The 22,715-nt window shown below is 36.7% G+C and overlaps 1 protein-coding gene across 5 annotated transcripts in view; it reads right to left on the bottom strand.

The window, feature by feature from the left end:
- Window positions 1–1,174: 1,174 nt before the first annotated feature.
- Window positions 1,175–22,715, bottom strand: part of SFSWAP (splicing factor SWAP) — a 48,946-nt gene continuing 27,405 nt past the window's right edge. For 2 of the 5 annotated variants that reach the window (XM_030500458.1, XM_030500457.1), the window contains exons 14-19: window positions 16,320–16,585; window positions 10,016–10,171; window positions 8,555–8,680; window positions 4,722–4,892; window positions 4,054–4,126; window positions 1,364–1,787 (exon numbers count right to left, since the gene is read on the bottom strand). In XM_030500458.1, the coding sequence (XP_030356318.1) occupies window positions 1,722–1,787; window positions 4,054–4,126; window positions 4,722–4,892; window positions 8,555–8,680; window positions 10,016–10,171; window positions 16,320–16,585 (858 nt within the window). In that variant the 3' untranslated portion in view covers window positions 1,364–1,721. Of the gene's footprint in view, window positions 1,788–4,053; window positions 4,127–4,721; window positions 4,893–8,554; window positions 8,681–10,015; window positions 10,172–16,319; window positions 16,586–22,715 lie in introns of all 5 variants that reach the window. The other 3 variants (XM_030500453.1, XM_030500454.1, XM_030500455.1) reach the window with 3 other exon arrangements.

Raw genomic sequence — 22,715 nt, 5'->3', positions numbered from 1 at the left:
TAACAATCTACAACAGCCGCCTGCGTAATTTACTTTATGTCCTTTTTTTTATCTCTGCTTCTACCAGTACTGTTTCGACAACACATACGGAGAAAATGTTACCTCTCTTGCACTGGTTGAAAGTTATTTTTGCCAGTCAAAACATTACAAATAACCTTGAAATAATTAGGTAAATGGTGGATAACATGATTCTACATTACCATTTAGATGGCTCTTTTTCATTGCGTGGACAATGAAATTTCTCTGCATTAGCCACAGTGTTATTTTGTTTGTAGGAGTGTAAACTCTGCTAATTATGCCTGGCCAAAAATTGAAAAGAAACCTGATTATTGCTTCAATGGTTTAAATTTCTTGCATTCCAAGAGAGCAACAGCGAGCGGCAGACCAACTACCATTTTGACCATTATGTTACTCAAAGCTGGAGTTACATGAACGTTGTTTTTCATCCCCTTGCTTTGAACAAGATCTTCCATTGGACTTATTAATCTGTGTAGTTAAATTACCAACTAGTCTGTGAGTAAGAGTAAACTTCACCATATTCATTTCTCTAATCCATCTCCAATCTCCACCTACTCTCTATAAAGCTTGAGAAAATTAGGACATGAATCACTATAACCACAATCTTTCCAATCATAGATCAGAGTTTTTCAGGGGTCATTAAAAGCTCTGATTCCACTCACTATGGAATCAGATAACTGCCAATGAGAGCACCATTGAATACACCGTTACAAATTCTCACAGTTAAAGCAGGCTTGGGGAAAAATTCACACGTGCCTTTCTGTACTCATTTTAAGATCATTTAAATTAGAAAGAAAAAGAAATAATTGTCTCTTTGTACAACAAAGAACACACAATAAACAAACACGCAATTATACTGGGGCCACAAGCCTTCTGAAAAGTGTTAACTAGTATATGCCAGTAAAACATAAGTTAGTAAGCATCTTTCTCAACCATATGAAAGATCTTAAATAAGAGGACTGCTGGATTTCTGTAAAGTATGTCATTAAATGACCACAAAACATACTCTCTTTTCTGTAGCTACCTAGAGAGAACAAGGCACATTAAGACAAAAGGGCTACTGACCAATACATTAGTAATTAACTTCAACGGGTCAACTCCTCAAACGGAGGCTCAGAGATCTTTCTAAACGATGCACAGAAAATCATGTCCCTCATCCCCAAACTATCCACTGCTAACATCCAAGCACACAAGCATTCTTCTTAGGTCATTCCATGCGTGAAGGAAGATAAAAAGTATATGGTCAAGCAGCCTAGACAGCTGTTATTTTAAAAAGCAGAAATTACTGAATACAATTAATCTGTAACAAAAGTCAACCTCAAACAAGGAAGGACTCCACAAAAACTCTAGCTAATGAAAGATGTTTCCTTCTTTATTATTGTGTAATACTTCTTTCACAGAAACATGGTATTTACAAATATACACATACAGGCTGCTGATCATAAAATGTTACTGAAGAATTAGTCAAAAAATCAATTTACAAAAACCAAAAACTTCCCAAAGATATTCTGGCTGAAAAAGTTTAATGAAATTCCAAGGAGACGCTTCTGTACAGAAAGATAGGTTTTAGCTCCCCAAGTTCTGGTAATCGTAGACGAGTTGTGAACCAAGTGAGCTAAGCTCAGCTGTACATTTGAGATGAGGCAGTTTCTTTTAATATTGTTCTTTTTCACATAATTCCTTAATGGTCAGTTCAACAGGTCTCAGGAGGCACTAGTTTGTATGTTTTTGGAAGCTGCAAGCATTGCTCTCACTTTGGCCATAAGATCCTGTGGAAAACAAAAGGAAAATGATCAGACATGTCTGAGCTTTGAACAGAGCTAAAGCATGTGATTGCAAAAACCTGAACGAAAAGGTTAGCTTATGCTCCAGACTAACATGGAACAGTTAGAGTCATGATCATCAGATATTAACAGTTCCTAGCCTAAATGAGTGAAATAATCTGGGGAAAGTTCCTATGCCAGCAACTGAACTCTGGGTTTACTGAACGATGTGAGAAAATATGCATATGTATAACATGCTGCATAAATATTTAAAGTAGCTTCTCTACAACAAAACACAGAAATGGAAAGCAACTATGACTGTATCTTTACAAAAACTGTAACGGACACACAACTACTAAGGTTTAAAGAAGAAAAGAGACAGAAAGAGCTGGTAAGAAGAGAATGCTAACAATTACTCTGTAACAGAAAGCTTTTTTTTGTTTGCTTTGCAAACTTGAATCAAAAATTTACATAGCAGCAGTATTTTTACATTTGACAGACTGACTGAAACATTAAGTCTGTTGTGAAACCAAATAGCAAGTCTCAGGCTTGCCTGCGTATCCAGTGGAAACAGCATTTCAAAAGGAAATGAAATTTCATGTAAATGGCACCAAATAATTGGGTTGCAGAAAATGATCACAAAATAAAGTGCATCCATAATGAATTAAAGTTACTTAAAATATTTCTTCACAAATGCAATATGAAAGAATTAAAATCCTTAGGTCCTTTAAAGCCTTTTGCTCTCAAAACTCGTCATAGGGGAATTCAGCATCACTATTCCACTTTACAGATGGAAGGATTTGACTGAAAAATAGATACTAAATTGATTACGGTCAGCCAGCACATTGGCAGCAAAATGGTCTTAGTAATGATTAGGTAAATTGCATTTCTTTGGGCCCTTAAAGACAAAAAGATGCTTAACTAATCTATGTCGGCAAATATCTTGCAGACTCACAAGAGTTTCATTCCCCGTTTTATTTTTTGCAAGTAGTAACTAAGGACTGCATTTTAATATCGTAATCTTTCCTCCATGTACAGCTGTACTTCAAGTAAGCCAACTAATATTAAACTAGCAAATGCTATGCAATAAGCAGTATTTAATCCAAGAAATGCATGAACCAATTACCTTTGTCTGAAGGGTATATGTTTTTAAAGGGTGGGATGTTTACTCTGCTTTAAAGACCATGAAGTAGTTCATATCCCACTTCCCACAGCAGGAATTCCCATGCATTTGTTTGGTAGCCTAAGAAGTGCTATGGCATTAGTACTCCATTTTCTATCTTCCTGAATATGCTTGGTTTGGGTTTCTCATAAAAAATGGATGAAATATGGTATATAAGATACTAGCGTCTACCAGTTTTAATTCCCATCTACCACTATTTCCCTAGCGGAACTAAATCCTTGAACAATATTAATTTATTTAAAGAAAAATCTATCCATTGGAAAAAATAAGAATATAAAAAGCAACTCCGATTTGATATTGTAAATTTTCCAAAGCATAATTAAGAGCTTTCCTCCTCTAAAGTCAGCATATTCAATTGGAAGAAAGTTAAATATACATGAAGACTCTAAGAGGATGAGCGAAATTAAAAATTTTGAAGAGTGGTACCATGTGGTAGCTTTTAAAACAGGAATGGAATTCTTTTGATGGAGGCTGGGTATCTTAAAACTGTGTCAGGGAAGCTGAATGAGCTGAATGCATTTAAATTACTGCACAGCATATAGAGGCACTTACTTATTATGCCATGATTCACAGCAAACTTGAATATATCAACAAAATCATAACAATTGTTCAGAGACATAAACAGCAACAAGGGTGAGATAAGTGAGTTGAAGATACTGCTTAAGGCATACACTTCAGTTTGCAAGAGGTCATATTTTTCTCTACTACCCACACTACAAACTTAGCCTTTGCCAAGGTATTTCTCCTTCCTTCCTTTCTTCCTTCTTCCATGAAACTTGTTAAGAGCTCTACATGGTAAGATAGGGTATTGTAGCATAACGTGACTTTCATATCTTAACAGTGAATGTACTACGGCATGAATTTAGCTTGGTCTTCAGAGGCTTGCTTAAATTTGAAAGGACAGCAGCTACAGAAGCAACAGAATTTTCTTCTCATAAGCAAACAGATTAAGAATGACAATGAACATGTCTCTACATCATATGCAATACATCAGAATATGCATATACATCAGAATAGTACAAGATAGTAAGAAAACAACATGATGGACACACCTAATTAGGCAACATACTTTGAATTTTTTATTTGTACCTGAGTGATTTTACTCTGCACTGAAGACACAATTGCTGAAGAGATTTGGCCATCTTTTTCCTGATAAACTCCCCTAAAAATAAAGTATAATTAGAATTAGGAATTCATAGTAAATGTCTAAAAAATGCATTTTACTCATCATGATTTTTTATACATATATGCGATACTTTATACAAGTATCTCGTAAGTCAGGAGCTCTCCCATTCAACTAGAAGCCATGACAAGCCACAGTCAGAAGAGCCACTCATACAACTGATGCAGAGAAGTCTGGATAACAGCCTAGGAATTTAACAGGACTGTTTCATATTGCGTAGAAATAATTTAATTAGGAATCTTGCACAGACTTTACAATTCAAACCACTCTATTAAAACTCTACTTCAAAGAGTTATCCCATTCATTGAGATTCCAATTTCTAACTTACAACTCGGTTGCAGAATTTTCTGCACCAGTTTTACTGTAAGAGCATACAGAGATATTTACTCTAGTAAGCAACAGAAATCCAATGTCTTCATTAGACTGATGCACACAGTGCTGTCCTCCCAGTGTCTTCTACTTTTAATAGGCACACATTACATCCACACAGAGCTCCTCACCACGATAGGTCAAAAGACACACTCACAGTCAAGAAACATCAGCATTGCTGTATTACAGTTGAAGAGCGTATTACCTGGAGCGTTCCTGGCTGGATTCCCTGCTCTCCACAGGAGAGACACTAGTTGAATGTACAGAATTTTTGTGTGTGGACGGTTTGCCTGGTGACATGGATGGTGAAGGAGACCTAGCTTTGGACTTGGTACGTGATCTAGACCGCCTCTTCTTCTTCTTTTCATGGGGACTTCTGTAAGAAGAAAATATTCTACTGAAGAATACTTAAAGCAGTGGTACACTAGCTCTGTTGAAGTTGCTTGTCACCCTTCTAAAAGCTTACGTAACCCTTTTCCACAGAATACTTCTCACGCATTCAGCAAGCATCAGTTTTAACCCAATAATTCTATGGTTGTGCAAAACACTTCCTCAGAAGCAATTTTTTAACATATTACATTAGGCAACTACTAATACCTGAGGCTCTCACTTGGAATGTTGCTTCACAGGTACACAGGAATTACTGGACAATATTTGATAATTTGAAGGATGACAATGAAAAATCTTTCATTGGAGATTTGCAGAATAACTTTGCTAGAGGGAAGTTCCTTCCCAAGCAACATCAGATGCTTAAAATATAATGAGAAATATAAGAATTTATATCCCTTATGATTTTCCTAGCTCATAAATGAACAAACCATGGAATCATAACTATGCAAAAGATATACAAGGCAAATCGATGGTTGGTTTGTTGAAAGAAATGGCCCCCTTGTGACCCAATCTAATGCAACCGACAGCAGGCTCAAAATTATAAACAAGGTCTTGTATGCCACTCAAACAAACCTGGACCTAGCAACACCGTTTAAAGTGCAAACAGTTTATGAATTGGAAAGTAGATACACAAATCTTTGTCACAATCAGAGCTGGAACAAAGGGCTTATGGGTACCTGATGTTTTCATTATTGATAGAAGGGGAAAACAGAGGTAGCCTCCTCATATGCAATATTAAGCTCAAAGAGAATTCAATTAGCAATATACTAGAGACAGAACTATCAAAATCTTTATACATTGTTATGAGTTTATGGCTGTATGATTTACACACCAATATTGACATTACTGTAATTAGAACTACTAAAGTAATGACTTTCTTAGAGTTAGGCAATACCTCATTGTAGGCATATCTCTCTAGCATGCACTGCTAGAAGTCTGTTCAGGAAAATGTTGCTGAAGCTTCTAGAACCTCTTAAAAAACACTGTAAAACTTTGAGCCATCTTTTAAGTATTGCATTATTGGTTCCTTTATTTTTATTTGGAATTTGCTACTTTAAAAGCAGCTACACTATAACATTAAATTCTCATATTAACGCTGTACACCTCTGATGCTTAGAATTTATCATGCAAATATCTGGTCTTTATAGAGAATTCAACATTCAAGACTTATAATTGCAAAACCTCCTTAAACTTTTCTTGCAAAAATAATCATTAAGTGGCAGAAGAAAAACTCCACAGCTCTACTGACCTCTAACATTTTCACAACTATAAAAAAACCACCAGTTACAAAGTCAGCTTTTCCTTGGGAAGCAGATTATGTACTGTAATGGACCAGTTTCTTAAAACATTATAATGTAATCAAGCTGTGAATGTATTTCATACTTAACTCTTGAAAAATCTCAGCAAACATTCATCATGCAAGAATATTTTACAGTAATCTTTTTCAGTGTTTTTCATCTCAGATTATGAAGAACAAACAATGTAAGAGCTGAATGAATGTGTCCATCAATTTTCTATTTTTAGAACATTCCATTTGCTAAAACTAGGCTTATTTTTTTAATATCTTTCTAGGTACAAAAGCTAGCATCAAAGAACTATGCATATTCTTTGTGGAAAGTAATTCACTGCAGTCACATTAAAACACTCATTTACACTGGACTTCTTCATAAAGTGACTGTGATAGCAACTGAGGCAACTGAGGTACAGAATAAGTAGAACAAAAGACAATTGTTACGTTTATTCTGAAGCACACCTCATTCTACAAGCAGTGAAACAGTAATTTCCAAACAAGTCAAAGCATAGCTTCCTGGTTCTTAAATATTTTCTTCTGGAAATACACCTAAAGGTTTACAAGCAATGCTAGATATTCAGCACCATAATTGACATCAGATTAATGCCCTGAGCAAGTTTACAACATTGCAGTTTTCAGGAATTCTAACTTTCAGTCCTCTTGACAGTACTGGATTCCAAAGTTTGCCTACTTAGTGTAACGATGGTTAATAAAACCCACTCAGCTGGCTGCTGCTATGTAAGACTGAAATCTGCTCTCAGCCACCAGGTAAAATATACACTGCTTACTCATAGAAAGCCCAAGTAAAGTAATTAGCTTTCAACAGACCTTGAACCCAACCTCTGCTTCCATTACACCATTGTGAAGAATCTATTCCATAACTGAACAGGTCCATCACTCATCCACATTTCTACATAAAAAATTAACATGCCAGTCCTAAGAGGGCTGAAATAGTAGGTTTTCTGAAATCAGAGCTGCAAAATATTCTCATCTATATGTAACTACAATATTCTTTCTTCAGTCCACAATTTTTTGCACTTACTGTCATATTTTGTTGTGAAGTGTAGGCCTAACAGAAGTTTACCATTTCCACCTATATTAACTTATATAAGCTTTCCATTTATATAAACAATTTTCACTTTATATAAATAAATACTGTTTAAGGAGGAATCTAGTTTGTTTCACAATTACCATCATAATTTACCATTAGTGGCATAACTGTATTGAAAATAGCTCAGGGCTGTGAAAAAATTCTTGTGCGTGTTTATAGGAAGAAAAACATTTTAAGCTTCTGTATGTTTTCTGCTTAACCAAATCTGCAGGCTGAATTCCACAGAAGCCTCTATTATCTCAAGTTGATGAATGCGAATAACGGAATCAGTTGAAGTATACTGATGAAGCTCTCAATTATGCGTACCACACATCAATTAATTAGAAACTGTCAAGAGATGGAAAGTTACCTCAGGAAACAATAGACATTTTTAAATAATCGTAACGTCGAAAGTGATCTCTTTGCTTCTTATCCACAAGAGATAGGAAAAAACAGGTTAAGACTTAATCTTCACCAATTAGAAGAAAAATTCTGTATGCTCGGTTTAGTAATTCAGTGTGTAGGGTTTTGTATACACTTCAGGTGTACATATACAAGCATGAAAAATTTTCACTTCTTTGCATGTTGAAGGCATAATATGCCACAAAATATTAGACACAAAACATTTTAAAACCTTCTGGGCACACATTTTGCACACGGTTATCTTCTGCAACTGGTGAGCCTAAGTAATGTTTGGTACGCCATTCTGATTACAACAGGTTCAGAGAGACTATATGCAAGCTGCTCTCAAAAAAAGGCCACCTCTTGATGCATTTCACATTCCACTCTCTCAATAAAATAATTGCTAAATGTAAAGCATACCATTTGCTAAACTGGAGTTTCCCCTTATTTGTGCAGATATGATGAGATGCCAAGCAATGCCAGTAGGAATAACGTAATACCACTATATGACCTCTGCACGGAGGCCATTTGGTTTGCACAGGCAGAGCATGAGAAAATAAGTCAAAAAGAAGGAAATATAAGAATCCAAATAAAATCTGAACTCTCACAGCTAGTAGATAGTAGCATATTAGAGTTCACTGACTGGGTTGTACATAGTGTTCAAACATATGCAAGAATGGGAGAAGGACAATGAGAGCTTCTATTATTCTTTTTTTTTCTCCCCAGAAACATTTGTCTATTAAAATAAAGCCCAGAACATAAAGAAATGTTAACTTCTACCTAGAGAGTTTGCAACACATCAGGCAATGTTTATGGTCTCTTACGATGCCAGGACATAACCTTCTCCAGGACCAGGTATACTTACTTGGAACGTGGGCGTTTCCTACTATTTCCAGGACTGTTACTAATGCGATAAGCTGTGGGAACACTCCTTTCATCTCTCCGCCTTTCTGGTGTGTGAGCCCTTCTCCTGGGGGACCTTGACCGTGACCTGAGCAGGAAAAAAAAAATACAGAAGTTTGCTTTTTGTTACTTCTTTCACTACTTTTATTTCAGTGGAGTTGTGCTGTCAGCAATTGCAAATAGAACACCTTTCAAATGTCTATTTTATATCAACGTGGGGTATTTAGTGTCCAAGACTTGTCAGCTGCATAAAAATTTCCCACCCATGCAAGACATTTAGGATGTAGTTATCCATTGCTTTTCACTCCCAACGGGGGTGGTGGAAACATTTTTTGCTATAGCAAAACCATTTATTTTTTGCTATTGTGTACTAATGTCAACTTCTGCATTAGTAGGTGGAAAAGTTTTACTTTAGCCCTGTCACCTTTTGTGGCAACAGGACTTACTAACATTGGTATGCAGAAGCCCAATTTGGCTCAGAGCCTGAGATTGTCAGGCCTGACCTTGTCTTCTCGAATTAGTGGTATGTTTTTAGAACTGCTGCATCATGGAGATAAATACAAGTTTTTGTTTTCAGCGCATCTCCATCACTGACAAGTCCAGGAAATTTTATCCCAGATGCTGTAGAATGATCCTAGCACAATATTTTCACTTGTGCAAGTGACCAACAACCCACGATCGGTGTTGTTTGGCACTAGCCATTTGACTTGAAATATTTTTCCTAGAAAAGTGAGAGAAAGATATCAAGAGAGGAAAGAATAAAGCATGCCCAGTTAAGATCAGAGATCAACTTAAGCCTTTAACTCCTTTTCTCTACGATTTGGCATTAAGTGGATGTGCAAGTAAAATCTAAATATTTCTTAACAAAATAAATGGAGTGAGAAAAGTCCTGACAGATGCAGGGGAGCGGGGATGATGAAGGGGGTGATTCAGGGACCCAGCTTGGAACAAAGAAAAAAAAAAACCCCAACCCCAAATCCACCCAAAATTCCTGACAGTAACAGTTAGTTTTGTTCTCACTAAAATATATAGTTCAAATAGTTTTACTTCTATTTGCTTACTTATTTTAAAGTCTTTCTTATTTATTTACTATAGGTATGTCATTCCATGTATACCAAGCATTGATGTTCTTGAAAATACCTAATTTGCTGTGATTAAAAGACAAGTCATTTGTGAAATCACTGCTCTTCTGCAGACTCACACCATATATATAATATATATACATACACACACTCCTGAGCCATTTCTCTTACACCTACAACAAAAGAGATCAACTGAAAATGAAAAAAATTAATCACAATGACAGTTAAAGTGTTGCAAATTAATTGCTTTGTCACTTAGAAATCTGATCTTTACCAGGCCATTCAGAAGGATTAAAAAGGAAAAAACCAACAGATGATAAAGTTTGGGGTCAGTCAGACACCTTGACATTTTACCAGGATTTCCCTCAAAAGAGCTCCAGCAGTCAAATCTTTTCGCTGTCGAAGTTGCCTGATAATTTTCCCGCTCTGTTGCTGCTGCCATTGATGAGCTGCTCAGAGTTGGCTCCATGCTCAGTGTCCCTGTGGATGCTGTGAGTCTGTGATACGGAGGCACACACTTCACATTGAGAATAAAATGTCCTAGTTTTGGTTATTAACTAGAATCCTGAAAAGGCTCAGTCCCTTAACCAAAAGCTGAACGTTAGTGAAACATGCCTATATGGACCAGCCTAAAAAAAGTCCAATCAGAAAGAAAAAGTCATTAGCTTCATTTTTATGAACTGAAGTTTGTGGTTCTATAATATCACCAAATGTTAAGAACTTTGGCCATTAGGTTCAAACAATTAAAAGCAGCTTAACAGTTTTACCGCAATACATCAATTATTGCTTTCATTAGACTGTTATTTCAAAAGGTACTCTATTCCCTTTAAAGCCAATATCACTTCTGTTTAGTAGGGTCCCAACAGTTCAAGGGGTTACAAAGCTTGGCATGTCTCATTACAAAATAGGAATTGAAACTAAGTGAACGGACACTGCCTCAGTAATAAGAAAATCAGCCTGGAAGGAGGAAAAAAACCACCCAAATCACCTTTTTTCACGAAACCCAGCTATTTCCAAGTCTCTTAAACTAACATTGAGGCAAAGTTGCACACAAACACACACACACATACTCTATCCAAACTTATTGACAAGTAACCAGTTAATAAGGTATGCAACTACTAAGGACTCTTTATAACTCATTGACTGGATAAATTCTGTGGCTTAGCACTCCTCCATTACTAGACAAGATAAAGAAAAACAGTATCAAAGAGAAGTTTAGATGTTCCATCTCAACCAAGTTTCATTTAACTAAATCGCTATGTAACGAGTGCTTCTGCTTCTCCTCCTCTCCTTTTACACAGACAAACAAACCACACTCACACATACAAATAAATAATTAGCTTAGATCATGTAGTACAAAGATCTACTGGTAGTTCAGATGAACATCATAATTCTTTGATTTACTGCCAGCCAACTGTGAACCCTCACGTCTCAGCTAGAACAGCATAACTGAAGACTCCAGTGACCGACAACCTACTCTTCTTTAAAGAGCACCACTCTAAGGTACATTTCACATCAAACTTTTTAACAGTGCTTTCAAATCAATTAGGAAAAAAGACACTGATGAAGCATTTACTAGAGGTGCCCAAAAGGTACCCAAGACTGCTTGCCTTCCAAAACAGATTTAACAAATGTGCCCCATCTTTGACGTTGAGTACTTCTTTGTAATAACTAACTATCTCTTTGGGACTAACAGCTCCAAAGCAATCCACGCTGCAACACCTTACAGCACTTCTGGGCATGGTTTACTGTTTCCATGACTTTTCTTAAACTTTAATCTGTCATGTTGGTCTAGAATTAAAACTGCACAATGCTAGGAGCTTTATGGGACTAGCTTTGGCACAGAAACTTTGTTCTAGAAAATAACATGCAGTTATACAGAGAATTGCTGTTAGCACACCACATGCTGCAATTAAAACAATATATCTGGGTTCCTTATGTAGCTGCAGTGTTTTAAACTTGCTGCTGCAAAACAGCTTTGGTTGTGCTATCCAGAAGCATGCTTTGAATCAACTTCATGTTATAGGAACAGAATTTTTCAACTTTAATATTGCTGAAGAGGCATTAGAAAGAATTAAAAAAAAAAAAATGCAACAGTACAAAAATTGTATCTTACCACAAAAGACTATTTTTAAATGAAGCAGAGCCTCTAGACCTCTAATAATGCAAAAATAAATGATAAACAAATGGTATAAAATGGTATAGAGACAAATATATTGCAAAGTTCAAATATATTTCTAAGCACAATAAGCACTTTGGAGAAAAGATAATATTAAGATACACAAACCAAAAAGGAAGAGCTTGAGAAGTACATTGAGCATCCCCTGAATAAAGAGCAAAGAAAGTTACTGCAAATTTCTATGTTTAACTTCACTTCCCACATCTCATTCTCTATTAACTTGTCATGCTAAGTTATATGGTAAAGGTGAGTTTTAATCTTACTTTTTGAAAGAACTTATACCATTAAATAGTAACTACTCAAAGTATTTTCAAACAGAAGCTCAACTAACGTTTATGTGGAAACCTCATAAAATCTAAGGCTTCCAGACCGTTCCCCAAATACAGGGTATGTGTTGAGTGGTCATTATTACAATTTAGAGATAATTCATTATCACCTGAATGCAACATAGGCTAAGGAAAAATTATGAAATAAGCATAACTCCTCTTTTGGCTGTCACAGTTCATTTAAATATAATAGTTTAAATAACTTCAAATCCAAAATACTTATCTTCACTATGCAGATACTTCAAACCTAATAAGCTACTCTCTAATAAAGTTATGAAAGTTTCTTTATTAATAAAAAGATCCTGTTTTCATTAACAGGAACTGGAGCAGTAATTACTACAGAAATGGAAAATCCCTTTTTTTTTTTCCAGTCCACTCTTGAGGTAAAATAAAGCAGCAATAATTACTTTATACTGAGATTTGTAGCTTAGAATATACATTTTGAACAGAATAAAATAAGGCGACAAAATCTCAAACATACAACATCAGACTGAGATACCCAAATAAAGCAGTTACTCAAAATAGGGACGTTCCAGTATAATTTAGCATCAATGTCCACACAATAAAAACTATCTCTTATCACTATTCATTTAATACCTGATGAACATATTGACCTTTACAAATAGTTACACTTTATCCCAGGAGGGTATGTCCTTTTGCATAACCATTCAATAGCATTCAAATAGTTTTGGGAATCTAGGGAAAAAAACACTGGTTTAGCTGAAGCACAGGGGAAACTGAAGAGGAAAGAGATGTGAAAGGTGTCATGTTTTGAATAAGACATGACAATGCATGGAAATTATTTTCTCTGAATCCACACTAAATATATAAATACATAGGAAAAAGAAGGAAAACCAGTCACGTCTTCTAGCTAGGCAACAACATTTACCTTTTTTGGCAATTACTAAGACAAGGCATTATTTCTGTCTAAACATACGTGAGACAAAACACATCCAGATCTGACTGGGTTATGAATCAGCCTCCCACTCTTGATCACTCTACAAATTTTCTGGTTTCAGGAGCAAGAGCTTTAATTTTGGAAACACAGTGAGTATGTTAAGGCGTAGCAAACCCCTTCAATAAAACAAGCCTTCAATCATCACCATTTCTTGTACAATGTGAGACCACGTGGACCCTAATTAGAAAGTCAGGGCTAGAAAAGATCTCAAGAAATAAAGACTATTCAATATTCTCCAAACTATAAATCTTGATACAGAAATTTCCCACAATGGAGTGTTCCAAGCTGTATTAACTGCCTTTACCACTGAGACACTATGAAAAGCTTTCTAGTCTCTCTGTTAGCAATTTAAATCTGTTACTTATTGTCCAAACTCCAAGGACTGAAGAAGAATGTTCATTTCCCTCTTTTTTGGCATACGTGAAGATTTATTTCATCTTCCTTCAGTCTTTCCAAACAGTCATTCCAACTCTCAATTCTGAAAATTCTTGATGATTCCCTCTAAACATCCTCCAGCTGGTCTAATTCCTTCTAAAGGACGCACAAAACTGGACACAGTACTCTAGTTGAGGCCAAACAGAACAACATCTTCCAGATGAGGAGACACTTGACACATCCCGCCTTAGACTTGATTGTCTTTACTGACTACATTAAACCAATACAGTCACTGTATTAAGTATCAGTTGCAAGAGAAAAATATTCATTACAGTTGAATTAAAAGAAGTCCTTGGTCAGAAGTTTAGATTTAGCCATGTTCTTGTGAAATGCTATGGAGAGGAAAGTACATTCAGATTTTTAACAGGTCTCCCACCTAATATAATTGCCACTAATTGAATTTCTTATGGCCTGCAGAAAGCTCAAAGGGAACAGGCACTCATTCAGCACTGATGATACTGTCTTAAGTTCCCAGAACCAACGGGTTTCTGAATGGGAGAGACACCCTCCAGATACCTTCATTTCAAGCAGTACTCACAGAACACAAAGACAGGCTGAATGGAAAGCCCTTTCCCAATCAGCTCTAACTTTCATCACGTTTTAAAACGTGCAAAATATGTGCAAGACTTGGTGAGTTTTTCTGAAACAATTTTAAAACTCAGCTACCCAGCATGAAGCTTATTGGACTTTTCAGGTTGTGGAATTCAACATCTGATCAAGGAAATATCCAACCAGATCTAATCAGGTGGTGTGTTGATTCACGATTTAAGGCTTTTATGTGTCTGTTACTTGATTTGTGCTAGGAGGCACACTCAAGGTGGCACATGAAGATTAGCTCCAGTTGATTAACTGTTCTTGAAGATTTTTGTGTACTTTTTCTACCAGCTGGCCACCAAAAAAACCCAAAACCCAAACCCACCAAAACATAATGAGACTATCCACTGTGTATGTGGAGGACTTCAGAAGACTGTTGTCTTTTCACCAGCAGAACCAAATGTATACGAGTTCGTGGAAATACTCAAGCCTCTAAAGGACCATATATCTTATCTCCCTGAAGTCACTGAAGACATATCACAGTATATATTAATCTGAACTTGCAAGTTCCCATTAATCTGGTCACTGCCCGATGCAAACTCACGCAACATGCAGGATTATCTTTATCCTGTCGAGTCACATACCCAGGTATTGGTAAGGATCTTCTCAGGTGATTCTTTCTCTTTTTCAAGGTACCACAGAACATTACCACTTTTTTTCTTTTTTTTTTTTTTTCATTACGATGATGTTTCTCTTTACTTTTACCATGTATCAGTGAAATCGTGGATAAGTATATGCAATATAGCTTAGATGAAGTTACATGGGAGGTTCAAGTGAAAACATGGCTTGACAGGGAGTTGAAAAGATGAGTGATTCACCTGAGGAGACTTTTTTCCAAGGTATCCTTAACTCTTAAGACTTACATTCACTACTTGAACAAGGAAAGCTTCATTCAGTGTCATTCCCCTTACACAGTGGTAAGCACAGAAAAGGAATGACACACAGTACTTTGGAATGTGCCTTTTAACACAGAGCATCATGATCATCTATTGTCAAAGGTAGTCAAATAAGCAGCACTTCCGACTGATCCTTTCAGCCCAAGTTATGTTCATTTAATTCACTGCATCTCTGAACAGCAGAGATGCTTTCTGCAACAGTATTGTATTTAACCTTAAAATAGAAAGTTGTAATGTGTTAACACCTACTTATATTACTGTAGTTAGAAACTTCATCAACAAACAAAAAATGCACAAGAAAAAGAACAGATGGAAGTTCTGTCACACCGCCATAAAGGGCTAGAAGCTGTTTTTCAGGAAGAAGCATATGTCATAGGCATGGCCACAAAGATATAGGAATGCATGATTTTGCCTACATCACATACATATATAACTGTGGTAGTATTTATATACACAACTCATTTGAACAAGTTACTTAAACACTGCTCTGTAGCATGATCCAGGGAATACAACCGCAAGAATAAGCCCCTTCCTACTGACCACAGTAATTGCTATGTAGCAGGGATTCAGATACGACAAATTTTACAGACAATAAACTTTAAGTTGCCTAGACCCAAATGTCTTAGATGTAATTAACACTATTAATGTAACACAATATATATCGTTTTATAGCTGGGCAATTAATATTGTGCATTTAATCTCAGTAATGATTAAATACAGAGTTAACTGAGCTGGGCTACATTCATTCTATGGTCTCCCTTCCTTGTAAACTCTGTTTTCACCCTTCTTGGATTCTTGTCATATCTCTCCAGCCATTCATCCATCATTTTTTCACATGCTGCCCAAATGCTTGTTTTTCCTCCGAGCTTTGCTGTTCAACCACACAGTTCTCTACCTCTATTTCTTACTTTAATATTGTCTGGTTACGTTACTCCAGCAAAAGCCACAGACTTATTAGCAAGTTCTCTTCCTGCTGTAATTGCATTCCTACACATTATTGCCAGGTATTTCACAGACCAGAGTGAAAAAGCATTTACTGGTACAAATTTCACACTATGTAATTAGAAATCAATGACTCATTATCTCATTAAAACTATTTTCAAAGACCTTCCACATTTGATGATATTTATATACTGTCTTCAAGGTGACTATACTCTTTGTAATGGGTATGAAGACACATAAATAATGGAAGAAGTGCAAAAAATTTGTGTTAGCCCACAGAGAACTTGAAAGAATATGTTTGGTTTCCAAACCCACCTTGAATGCCTCACAGTTCTATAGGCAGTGGGAAGTGAGTGCTTTGCTTTTGAATGTGATCTAGATCTGGACTTAGACGATGAATGATACTTGAATGGTGATCGAGATCTTGTCCGAGATCTTTTCTTGTGTTTTTTTCTTTTCTTTTCTTTTTCTTCATCCCTAGGAAGATCTTTGCTTTTGCTTGAAGGCCTTTCTGCTTGTTTAACCTCGAAGGTGGGTAAAGTTCTGACTGTAGTCACAGGACATGGTATGCTATTGACACTCTGAAATCAGAGGAAAATAAAGAACAGTGTTCAGTTTTCAAAGCTGCACACATACTTTTAATCTGAGAAAGTCCTGTAAGTGTTGACAACACGTAAGCATCTCTAGTCCTTTATAGCGGGGTTACATCTACTGCTGTGCATGCCACATAAATGCAAGTTCTAACAAAGAAACAACAGGTATCCCACTCGGTAGTCCTGCCAATATCCAGTAGGTTTTTTGCAGAAATGTTGGATAACGAGTACAGCAGCAAGGAAAATAATAACTAAACAATCACCTTGTATTTTTTGACTCATGAAAGTGAGAAATGCATCCATCTTACGAACATAGTTCTTAAATCAATAACAATCTAACCTCCCACAGATGCTTTAAAACTTCAAAATGCTGCATCAGTATCACGTAAAGTGTGCGTAAGTAAGGCTGATGCCTTCGAAAACACGCGTCTAGTAGTATTTAATGGAGGCTTATATAGTTCCCCAAAGATACATATGCAAGGTGTGACATGCATGCTGAGACTGTCAGCTTAACTAGGACATAGTTCTGAAATTTTCACCTTTAGTTTTTGGAAGAAATGTGTTCTAAAAATGGGTACTATCAGATATTTTTTCACGTATTTATCTTTTTTATTTAAAAAGGCGAAACCTGAAAATACAATCAGGACCTGGTGACATTCAAAGTTAAGTTTTGTATCACTTTCATGCCTGAACCGTGCTGTTTAGATGACAACCTCAAGGAAAACAGCAAAATTAATTTGTGCTGTTACAAATTGTTACTGCACTTGCCAAAATAAGTATTTTGAATGTAAAGGGTTGGGAAGAATTCAAAATCAGGTCCATGCACAATTCATACTCAGTAATTCTGACCGCAGTCAGTTAAGCAAAACATACCATATTCCAAAGCATTTTCAAATTATCAGCTTTTACCGGAGAGAATTCTGCTCAATGCCTTGTTTAGAACAATTCAAGTCAGGTACTACAGATATGCTCCTCATTTCCAAGCCTGTCATTCCCCCAGCTGCCATTTCAAGGCAACTAGAGAAATCAGTTTCTCTCTGTCATAATTTCTGCTCCACCTGTCTGACATTTTCACCGTTTGATATGAGGATGCTTAGTGTGATCAGAATAAAAAGTGATACACTAAACCCTGAAATAACCAAATTAGAAACAAGTGATCTTTTCCTTTCCTTTTACCCTTCTTCTACCGTGAATATGTCAAGGCAATAACTGACCACATTTGACTAGCTGGAATTCCACCTTTGCTGCAAGTTAAGAGAGCCACGACACTTTTCTGAGCTTTAACTGGTAATTGCTATCACAATATTTACAAAAATAGAAATAAAGCAGTACTAACGTAGTTTACTTTAAGGATTAGAAACACTTTACAGCATGATCATTTGAGTAACTGGTTTACCAGAGGCCCATTTCCGGTTTCACTAACTTCACTAACTTCACTAACTTCCGGATCCATGTGTAATCCGGACACTTCATTTTTAAACTTCAATTTCCAAAGAGACCACTGCAGCTGACTTCTGTTCCTTAACAATGTTATTCACCTCTTTATACAATACCCTAGTTTTCGCTTTGAACACTACTGAATATGCAACAGACCAGTTTGCCTTGAAGTAGACACCTCTAATAGCTTGAAACAAAATAGCTGTAGGCAAAGTAAAGTCAAGAGGAAAACAAGAGAGGGAAGAAAAAAAATTCAATGGTTTTCAGTGCCCAAGTTCATTTGGCCACATGAAACAGAAGTTATCATACCACTGCCAGAAAGGAAGATAATAAATGAATGACACGTCTACTTTCCAGCTCACACATGGAGATTCTCCCAGCAATCAGAACAAAGGACCCCACCATGCTAAGCCCCCCTGCATATCCACCAAAAGCACTGGATGCTGAACCCACGGGCTCTCCTTGACTTTCAGGATGCTTACAGATGCTGACAGCACTGTCCAGATACCCCTGAGAAAAGCACAGCTGCAGGCTGGCTGGCTGTAGATTCAGACTCCACTGCTTCATGTTACCAACGAATTAGGTTTGGAAAGCCATGCAGAAGTAACTTCATCTACCTTCAGGTGAGTATGTAGGTTCTGGAGTGAGAGACAACAGTTACCACGCAGGGAGAAGTCACCTATGTGTCCAAACCTACTCAATACACTACTGAGACCAGGAGCTCAGGTGAGAGTTGTTGGAGTGCAACTAACCAAGTATGAACAAATATGCTGATTCCTGGTCGTGGTTTAAGGACATTCCTTCAGCGACAACTCTGGTTGCCTTCAAGAAAAACAATCACCACCAAAATGATCCATCACCAAAGCACAACACAGAGCTCAGTGAAAGAATTTAACATCGGGAAGTTGCCAAGCCACAGAGAAATTTCCAGGTGTATAAATGCTGCTGAATACAAATATTTGGGAAAAAATAGATTTGCCTTACTGTCTGGCAAACAGAAGAAGCTGTCAGTGGTTTGTGTTTTACTAGTGAAAGCTGATCTAGGTAAGCCAAGGAAGTGGGAATTAAATTGGAGGCATGAATGTGGGGTGGGAGGGGGGAATATAATGTAAAAAAATGAAAGCAAACAGAGATACTGGGAGATTCCTGAGCATTTCCAAAAGGCAGAAAGACTCCCTCTTCCTGACCAGGTTCTGCAAATCTGCAGGCCAGTAGGGACACATTTTTGGAAAGCATGGCAACAAACTGGTTACCTGCTGGATTTTATTACGCATCTCAAGGGACGAGAGCTTGAAATATTTTGAGAGCTCTTCTAAGAAGTTACACTGCAAACATTCAGATAGCATTCATTGAATCACACTTCTTTGTCCGTTTTTAGGTGACAGAACATTTTTTTGGCCCATATTAAATGCTGCATTGTCACACAATTTCACTGGCAGAGTTGTTCTCCAGCATTTTGTTCGCATGACTGAAGCAAATCTGGTTAAAATAATGCTTCCTACAGCAAACACTTGGTCTAAAAAATGTGTCAGAGATACCTTTTTGGAAAACAAAGATGATTCAACAATGCTTGTTTAGCAGGAATGGGTTAGGAAAGAGCTCTGTGTCAGGAAGAATTTATAGTTATATGAGAACAGAAATGAGCACTTCAGTTCATTACAAGGCATTTGCATATTTGAGGCATTCATAAGACCAGAACACACATTAGTTATTCTGGGGTTATACTACTTAATCAATACACAAAGCCAAGACTAGAAGTGAACCAAAAGATGCTTAATGCAATAGAACGAAATACTAGCATTGTTCCTGGTACAAATAAAATCTACTGGTAAAGAACATTATCAATAATGGTACTAACACTTCTACAACTGGCTAATATTTCTTTCTTTCTGAACAGCTGTATTTTGCAGAAATTTGAATCCTATGTTAGATCAAGATTGGATAGAGTGAAGAATGTCAGAACTGCGAAGAGTTAATCAACACATCTTTTACTTCATTAAAATCTGAAAATACTCCAGATTCTTTTCTACCACTGTAAGTTTTTTACCACAGGTTCCCCAAAGCTTATGGTGAAGTGTTCCCTGGCTGAGAATTAATAAGCAATTCTCTACCAGCAATGGAAATGTATGACTGCTCTGTGCATGAAAGCAAGAAGTTACTGCTTTGAGTCTGTCAGTCCTAACCTCAATAAATTGGCCCAAAATGATTAAATAGAAGTGCTGAACACATTTCCTATAGAGTAAGTTCCTATATAACAAATTCAATACTCAAAGACTCAACAGTTCCATGAGGGCTTAGCTGCTGCACCAAAACACAGCTATTAGCAGTAATTTCTGCTGTAGTAAATTCTTCAAAACTAGAGAGAATTTTGCATTCTCACTTTTGACAGGCCAACTGTAAAGAAATTAATGGCTGTGAATCTGTTTGCTGTATGGATCCATATACCTTTGTATCTTGAGTACTTTGAAGACTAAAAACCAAGGCATAGAACATTCTTAGCACCCTCACCTATCTTAATTAAGATGGCAGTTGCTGATATTTACCTTTCTTCCTCCCTATTAAACATTCAAGTATTTACAGTATGAGGAATACCAGTGAGTTATCCGCCCCCCAAACACATTAGTATGTGACATTTTGCTTTATGTTTTTATCTGTGCTTTTGAAAAAGCAAGATAAAGGAAATTTAAGCAGAAACACACACCCCCTTCCATGCTAAACAGAAGGTAGATACCTATATTCTAAAAAAGTAAAGTAAGAAACAAATCGCCCTGAAATATTCTAAAGCATTTTTTCTTTAAATACTTATTGGATGGTTTTCATTAGACAATTACATTTTGCTCACAAATTAACATTAAGAAAATATGCAAATATAAAATTCTGTTATACATTATTATTCCACAGGCATGCAGCAATATTTACAGTCCATTGCTAAAAAAGTAGGATCAATTACAGCTGTGAGAGTAAAAGACGTACACTATCTATAGTTGTTGATAACCCCGTTATGCTTGGCAAAACTTGAACAGCATCTCATTTTTAAACATGGCACACTTCTATTTCACTTGTAAGCAGACTACTTTCCACAGAGAAAAATAAATTGTTATATACAGGGCAAAAGTAAGGACAAGCTATCTGAAGAAACAAACAATAAATTAAGACTTCAAAACAGGGAAGATGAAAGAGCCAAAATAAGTGAAGTTTTGCTTTGCACTATAGAATCTTTACATTCTATAGCGCACAATGGCAGGTGACATTTGGAACAAGTCATTTATAGAGAGTTACTTTCAAATCATGGGCTTGTCTGCTTTTGCAGCATTGTGATTGCTGATTTCTCTCCTTGTTTAAATCAGACATTAAGGTTTCCACAGGTAACAGTTTGGGTATAACCAACTGTCCTTTACATGCATAGCAAAGTACCGTCGCCCCTAAAGCATTTCTGACACAGGCTAAAATATGAGAGATGAGCAGAATAATCGGTATTAGAAACCCATCAGACACGCTATTAGTTAAATCATGTCCCGTAGACAAAAATTGAACTGTATTATGGTTGCAGAACACTTGTCACTACATCAAGTAACTTCGCTGAAGAAGTTGAACAGACTGTGCCTTGTCTGGCCACCCACCACTGCTGGCCCCTTCTCCCATTTCTGTCAGGTATTACCAGTACCAGTAGACTCTGGGAGACACTTTATCAACTAATTTAATGGTCACCTACAACCAATTTCTTTGACAAAGAATGCAGGTCTGCAGGCCTTCCTTGGACAGGGACAGCAGGGAGGAGACTTCACCTACACAAATGACATTTATCAAAACTTTTTGCTGGAAGCAATGATTTTGCAGCTTAGATTTTCCCTTTGTGAGACTTCTATAACCTGCTACCATTGTCAAGCACTTGATGTGTTAACAAACACATTAAGCAAGTGTTCACCGGCAAGACATTGAACCATGCCAATTTTCTTCTGTGAGGCTTGGCTACACACAGATAGAGAAACAGAGCTCCATAACAGATTCTTTTCCTTTCTCTTTTCAACCTTTTGCTCTCAGATGCACCCAAGAACAACACTGCTCAGATGGACATGGTTGGGGATAACTAAAAGATTTGAACTGGCACATTTGCAGACAAACAACATTTTAACCCCTGATAAAAGTGGCAAAAACGTGACATGCCTACAACACTAAGTGTACCATACAAAGGCCAACTACCAACTGTGACACTTGTATTCAGAATTCAACTTGTGCCAATAGCCAACAATATGCTGAAAAAACCCAACAACCAATCCCACCCCCCAAAACAAACCCAAACCCCAAACATACCTTCTTAACATGAGCTCTCCCAGTATCTGGTCTACTTAATTCAGGTTTTGGTAAAATATATATAGGAATGCAAAACTAGCCTTTATTCTACTTATATATAGGTATATATAAATCTTTTTTGCCATTTTAGATTTATTTTAATCATTTTGGTATAAGATTTTAATTTTATATTCTGAAATACCTTATCTGTTTAAAAATAAAAAGGCACTTTGATGCAGCACTCCAGATAACCTGGGGTACTCCAGCTCTGCAGATCTACAAGAACTGCAGTTGTCAAAACTACAGGTTGTTTGCCATTGTAGGACAAAGAACATACGTTCACCGCAGAGTGACTGCAACTTCTCTTTACTGACACTACCCGACAGATGTG

The sequence above is a fragment of the Strigops habroptila genome, chromosome 11 (genome assembly GCF_004027225.2).
Source record: "Strigops habroptila isolate Jane chromosome 11, bStrHab1.2.pri, whole genome shotgun sequence".
NCBI classification, from domain to species: domain Eukaryota; kingdom Metazoa; phylum Chordata; class Aves; order Psittaciformes; family Psittacidae; genus Strigops; species Strigops habroptila.
This window is presented reverse-complemented; position numbering and strand designations above follow the sequence as displayed.